Genomic DNA, 7500 nt, shown 5'->3' on the forward strand with positions numbered 1-7500 from the left:
TTTTTAGCAGAGACATTTGGAGTAGAGGGAGAAAAGGGAGGGGACCTACTATAGACCCCTGGGGGATTTCCGGTCAACAGAGTACTGTATATAGGGCTACTGTGTTATGTGGTTAACCGTTTACCTGCCAGTCCTGGAGCAGCGGGTGGGTCTCAGGGAGAGCTCGAGGCCCCAGGCCATCGTTCTCATAGACGGGCTGGACCAGGGTCTTCTCATAGTCCGAACACATCTGAAAAAAAAGTATGCAGAGACAGGTCTGGTGAACAATGCCTAAAAAGACCCATGTAGACAGCAACATCCTTAGTGTTAATTTATCGATTTGTAACACAGAGAGTGCACAAATGTAACCGAAAGGACCATTTACGGGTCCATTCGGTTACATTTGTGTACTCTCAGAGTTAAATTAACACAGGGGGATTTTTAGTTGGATCGATACACAAGGAGAGATCATCTGGGAAGTGGCTCACACATGACTGACCTTGAGGCCGGTAGCGATAACGTTGTAGAATGAAATCAAAAGAAGCGTAACTTCTGAAACTGAAGCCCTAAATAAACCCTGACAAGCTTTGAACAGGAAACATGACACGAAGACATGAAACATTCAGCGCTGCAATGGATTTATTGACAGAGATCCAAGGAGAGCACTGCCTTTCAAGCCTCGGCCAATTCATTTGGACAAGAGAGAGAGAAGGGGAGATGAGATGGACTGCACTTGGCTCCCAGTCAACACGCGTCTTCAGAGTGCTTGTGTGTGCGTACTAACGTGTCTTGGGAGTGCTTGTGTGTGCGTCCTAACGTGTCTTGGGAGTGCTTGTGTGTGCGTCCTAACGTGTCTTAGGAGTGCTTGTGTGTGCGTCCTAACGTGTCTTAGGAGTGCTTGTGTGTGCGTCCTAACGTGTCTTAGGAGTGCTTGTGTGTGCGTCCTAACGTGTCTTAGGAGTGCTTGTGTGTGCGTCCTAACGTATCTTGGGAGTGCTTGTGTGTGCGTCCTAACGTATCTTGGGAGTGCTTGTGTGTGCGTCCTAACGTATCTTGGGAGTGCTTGTGTGTGCGTCCTAACGTGTCTTTGGAGTAGAGCCCAACAGATGCGATACTACATTTTTGGGTCCGATGCCGATCCCGATTTTCGTCCTAGACCACCGATTACCATTGTTTTGACCGATATTTTGTTCCATTTTTTTTTAATACAAAATCGTGAAATCACTTATATGCAGAACATCTATAAAAATACAACACATTTTTTGATAGATAAAAATATAAACATACTGAAATGCCCAAAATAGTGACACCATATATCGACCAGGCCGATGTATCGGTCGGCCACTCTACTTCGGAGTGCTTGTGTGAACGTCCTATACACTCCAACTGCCAAAGAGATGTGTAAAGAATGTCCACCGGTCAAGGCCAAAGGCTCATTGGGTTTACTGGAGGCAGCAGTGTTGTACGCTTGCCGTCTCAGTGGAAAACTATGGAGAAACAGCGTTGAGGTAGCAACACTTTGTATTTATGCTCCCTCTGTGCTGCTTTTCAACACTGAGCTCACTCACTTCCTTTGCAACCAAAAAAAAAGGAAGGAAAAAAAGAAGAAAAAAATCCCAGTGTCCGCTACAACAAAACCAACTCTGGTTGTGCAAGAGTCTGTAGTAAGAATGCTACTTGCAAAAGAGTGGCTTGTAAGAGGGAATGAAACAGTGTGCGTTTTGAGCAACAAGGGAAAGTTCCCCCTGTATGTGTGCCCAGCATTGTTCTGTCTCCTTGAACGACCATGCCTGCGGTTGGGAGACAAAGCCCGCTGCGTTGTGTCTGTCTGTATCAGTGGAAAAACACCCACCCACCGATAGACTCACAGTCTACCTTCTGGGAGGATCACACAGCACAAAAATGCTTACCTACAGAGAACGCATTAACTCCGCTCCCGGGCGCTTAAAACAAGCTACAGCTCACTAGACATCGTATGTCGGCTGTAGGTGAATTTCTTTCACCAGCCGTTTTATATACAGCAGTAAGGGGGGGGGGGGTCAAAAGGTTTCAGGCAGATAATGTAGTGGTGTATCACTCGGCTGTTTCAGCGGTTACATCAGTGGTTCTCAGACATTTTGCGCCCAAGGCACATCAAAGGGCAAGTCAAAATCTCAAGGCTGTAAGGCACACCTTTCTTCATAGCACTAATTGCAGAAAATAGCAGATGCGACACGTGAGCTTGTATTTCAGCTATTTTCACTACTTAATTTTTTTTTGTTAATGTGTTAAAATAATAATAATTAAAACATTTTGTCAAAATTAGGACGCCAGGCTGAATAAAGTAGTAAAAATATTATTTTAGGGTATAGAATTTGCCTCATGTATTGGGAAATGAGTGCGCATAAAGTAGGCTACTGATGTAAAGTAAATTAAATTAAAAACATGAAAAAGAATTCATAACTTGAATACATACAACAAAGTGTACAGTTGTACATATTGTACTAATAATGCACAGTTATCCCAAGGCAACACCTGGACTTGTCTCACGGCACACCAGTGTGCCTCGGTGGGCATGCAGCTGGAGAACCACTGGATTATATAGCACAGTGATCCTCAACCTGTGGGCTGGGGCCCACTGGTGGGCCAAATAATAATACAATACTATAATAATAATTCATATTTCAAAATAAAAAAAATTGTGATATTTTTTCTTTAAAACCTTTCAAATGAGTTTTCATTGTCACATCGATAAATAGGAACTTTGCCCTTTGATCCAAGCCGAAACACAATCGATTGATTGATCATTAAAATAAACATGCTCTGAAAATGCATGATGTGGGCCGCGAGAAAATGCCAAGATTTCTCTAGGGGGCCCTGATCCAGAAAAGGAATCACTGATATAGCATATGAGCGGTAAAGAAAGGCTGTCTCACCTTGGGGAAGAAGGTACGCGTGACAAACTGTTTGTACTCCAGAAACGGGATGCCTTGGCTACGGTTCAGCTCCTTGGTCAAATCTGTCATGTCTGTCTGGAGCTCCGCAAAGCCTGGGGACAGGAGACACACACACACAAGCAATGGGACAAAAAGAAAAGTCACGAGCTCACGACTGATGAATTGGAAACCTTTATGGACCCTTCAATCAGTTTTTGACATTTTTGTGTTACAGTATTATGAACGTTTTCCAAGGGACAGGGCTCGATTTGTCAAAAAGATCTTAAAGGCTAAGTGATATTTTTTGTTTGTTAAAGGGATAGTTCACCCCTAAAATGACTTTTTTCCTATCGATTAGTCACCTCATGACTTGAATTCATGTATTTTTTCCCCCGTTTTTGTCGCATTCCTAAGCCAATAATTTGATGACCAGCAGCGGTTCCGGTAGGAGACCATAACAGAAAGAAAAATAAGCGTTAAATAGCTCTATATTCTGTTAGTAGTGATTGCTAAAGAGTGTTTGAACAGGGGTCTCCGTGTCTCTCCAGTTCTTTAGCAAACAGAAAAATATATTTGGATTGATTGATTGATTGATTGATTGAATACTTTATTAGCAGGTTTGTTAACGGTACAGGTAGTAAAGTCAAAGGGTATGCTAAAAGGATAACACAAAAAGCCCCAGGGGGCTTGTTTCCAGGTCTAGGTCAGGATACCAATGTTATCCAATCAGGAGAGAGAACTCATATGGGATACAGGATAAACAAGTGAAAGTGGCAGTGATAACAGTAAGAAATGAACTGACAACATTTAAAATGGAACACTATCAAATTAAAGCTGAAAATGTATTTTCTGTTTATGAAAGAGCTGGAGAGACGAGGAGACCCTGTTATTGAACAAAATCACTCAATAGCAATGATTATGATCACAATATAGAGCTTTAACTCTTTACTTTCACTTTGCTTTATTGTTATTTTCACATTTGTAAAGCTGTAAGACATTACATGTTTTAGATTGCTATGTTGCCTCTCTGCTCACTGCTGCTGCCTTCATATTCTGGCAAAAAAAAATGCACAGTTGTGCACAGTTGTAGAAAGGACTGCTGATTTCAATAACACATGGTTTGAGTTCTGGCACAGCCGTCGGTGATAAAGCCCCTGAAGCCATCATGGCAATCATGAGGGTTCATCTAGTCCTCATTATGAGGAACATAAAGTGTTCACTCCATCATGTTATCTCCTCCTGTCATGTTCAAGGTTCTGTACGGCACAGAGGCCTGATTTATAGCTTGTCCCACGACGGTGTCGTGCACGGAAAATAGCCGATTTACAAGCTCACGACGCGCCGCATCCGCGGCACGTTGTGAGCTTGTAAATCGGCTATTTTTGGCACGCGACACCGTCGAACAGCGGAGCATAAGTTAGGCATAAGCTCTCAGCTTGTACATCTGTACCCCACCTCCCCTCCCCTCTCTCTCATTCTCTCTCATTCTCTCTCTCTCCACCCGAGCGTGCCGTCCAGCACGGCATTCTGGCAAATATTTACTAAACAGGAATCAGGGCGGGCAAAGCCGGTCTGCGGCGCTCATCCAAACCATGTGTGCGGGGCTGAGGTTTTGTGCGCGGCGCGAGAGCAGCAACCAGGGAAAACAGTATCAGCGAGTCCAAACAGCAGAGCTGGCTCTCCGCGTGGCAACACTGGGCTTATTGTAGCGGCTTTATTGGCTGTGTTATGTTTCTAGGAGTGGATAATGTTCCCGTCTAATGAGACATGGGAGATCTCTTTATGGAGAGGCTCTTCCTTGAACAGGATGAGGGATTTGTTTGGGTTTAAAACGGCAATTACTTCGGGTCCACATGTTGTGTGTGTAGTGTGTGTGTGTGTGTGTGTGTGTGTGTGTGTGTGTGTGTGTGTGTGTGTGTGTGTGTGTGTGTGTGTGTGTGTGTGTGTGTGTGCGTGTGCGTGCGTGTGTAACACACTCGCACACGCATGCACACATGCATGCATGTGTGAGGAGATATTGGAGTTGAGGGATCAAGGGCCCAAACATACTTCATACAGTAACTCCTCCAAGTTAAAGCCTCCTCCTCCTCTTCCAAAACATCCTCTGGCTATATGACATCATTGCGCAATAAAACACGCGGCGTGATAATGCAACTCTGAGAGCGTCAAATATGACTTTTACAGCTCCATTTTGACACTCTCAGAGTTACATTAACATGCCATATTTTATCCGTGACGTAAATATCCGATCTGCAAGCTCACAAGGCGCCGCAACCGCAGCACCGTGTGAGCTTGCAGATCTGCCATTCTCTGCACGTGACACCGCCGTGCCGCTAAGTATAAATCACCCCTTAAAAACTCCCCTCCGCCACACCTTTGCACTCTGACCGCCGTGCAAATCCTCCCACCCATGAAATCTGTCAATTTCCACTCTACTTTAACTGCCCCCCCCTCTACCCCCCACCACCCCCCTCAATATCTCTCCCCAACACCGGAGCCATCCCTCGCTTCCAACACACTCACCCTGAACTCAACCACAAATCCATCTGCGTCGTTGAGCTAAATAACTTCCCCCTCCCCTCCCTCAGTCCCCTCCCCTCCCTCTCCTCTTTCCTCCCACTCTTTCTCCATCTCCTCAAACTCTTGGCCCTGACTCCCACTCCTTGCATACCCCCCCTCCCCCTCCCACTCTCCCCCGGCCTCCATATCTCCATCTCTCCCTCCCTCCCTCCTTCCCTGTCCCATAAATTTAGGTGTTCAGACGCTCAGTGGCCTTCGCATGGGTTCAGTCTCAAGTCCTAGACGGGCACACACGTGCATGCACACAGGCACACACACACACACACACACACACACACACACACAGTAGACGCAACAAGGCAATGTGACCACTGAGTGTGTCTGTGTGTGACTGATTACTTGTCAGACGCTGTTTTATGAGTCACGCTTACTGGGCACCAATCTGTCAACCGGCGTATCTCCCTCGCACCACATACTAGACACACGCGCGCACACACACACACACATATATATATATATATATATATATACAAGACATATTTCTGTCTTCACACGTTTCTTGTTTCTATGAATATCAATGAACACTAAAACTGAAACAGAGAACTTATGCCTGATTTACAAGTGGTTACACATCGTGTCGCTCACCGAAAATAGCTTGTAGATCGGCTATTTTCGGACAACTAGGCATAGATCAGGCTTAACAGCAGCATCCTTGAGAGAAGGTAAGAAAGAGACTAGTGCTTGTTTGTGTTTTTTGTGTGTGGTCTTTGTTTGTCTATGCATATGTACTGTGTGTGCGTGTGTTTTTTGTTTGTCTGTGCATATGTACTGTGTGTGCGTGCCGCGTGTGCGTGCGTGCACGTACCTTTACGTATTTCTTCTCTGATCTGCGACTCCATCTCTTCCATTTGCAGAAGAGTTTTCTGCCAGTAGCGCTCTGCCCTCCGACTCTTTGTGCAGTAAACCACCAGCGCTATGACACAGAGAGAGAGAGACAGGGAGAGATAGAGACAGAGACGCAGAGAGAAAGTAGAGATAGAGACAGAGAGAGAGAGAGAGACAGAGAGAGACAGACAGACAGAGAGAGAGAGACAGACAGACAGACACACAGATTGAGATAGAGACACAGAGAGAGAGAGAGAGAGAGAGAGAGAGAGAGTCTAATTACTTTTTAAACTATGTTGTTATCACAAGCTGACAAAATCCAACGAAGCAGGACTCCATTTGAAATTTAACAGAGGCGTGCATGACTTCTGAATTTTAAATGAAAATGCATATTATTATAATTTATAATACAATACTTGTTTTGAATAGACATATGGTGACCTTAAAGTACTAGACAAAGATAAACACACACACACACACACACACACACACACACACACACACACACACACACACAACAGTACAGTGAGGGACAGCACATGCACAGAGACAGAGGTAAACAGGGAGACAGTGAGGTCTTTGTGCTTCACATATTGGGGGGGGGGGACCCCCCATAGCTCCTTTGATCTCTTCTACATCTGGAGTGACTGTTGCTACGGCAGACAGACAGACATCAATGCATCATCTACCAACGGGTAAGGGCTGGGTGATATGACTTCAGATCCTTATTCAGATCCATTATTCCAAACGTTTGCCTCGATTATGATTCATGAACAATTATTAAAAAAGTGAAAATAGCAGCTCTACAAGCCCACAAACTTGGGAGCTTGTAGATGATCAATTTTCACTATTTGTGTACGCCATCATTGTACAACAAAGTATGAGGCAGGGTTAAGTGCTTAATCAGACTAATTGATTATAAAAAAAAACATTTAAATGAATTATCCAATTAACTTACATAAACCAGATTAACCCATTAAGACCTGAGGCCGCGTCTAAAAAAATCTAAATCCTAAAAAAAAATCGGAAAATAATATTTAAAAAATAATTTTCACGATTTTTTTAAAATAGCAGATCTACAAGCTCGTAGCGCGGCACTCGGTGCCGCGCTATGAGCTTGTATATCTGCTATTTTTGAATAGCCAAAGAAATCTAAAGTGACACAGATGCGTTCCAGGTCTAAATGGGTTAAGTCGGTTAT

At 44.3% G+C, this 7500-nt stretch overlaps 1 protein-coding gene across 1 annotated transcript in view; it reads right to left on the reverse strand.

Annotated features, from left to right (window-relative positions):
• Positions 1 to 7500, reverse strand: part of plxnd1 (plexin D1) — a 123072-nt gene that overhangs the window by 38866 nt on the left and 76706 nt on the right. Inside the window, exons 21-23 of the mRNA XM_080444941.1 lie at positions 6280 to 6387; positions 2895 to 3007; positions 125 to 229 (exon numbers count right to left, since the gene is read on the reverse strand). Of these exons, the coding sequence (XP_080301067.1) occupies positions 125 to 229; positions 2895 to 3007; positions 6280 to 6387 (326 nt within the window). The remainder of the gene's footprint in view (positions 1 to 124; positions 230 to 2894; positions 3008 to 6279; positions 6388 to 7500) is intronic.

Source organism: Gymnoscopelus braueri, assembly GCF_963280865.1.
Source record: "Gymnoscopelus braueri genome assembly, chromosome: 12".
Lineage (NCBI taxonomy): Eukaryota > Metazoa > Chordata > Actinopteri > Myctophiformes > Myctophidae > Gymnoscopelus > Gymnoscopelus braueri.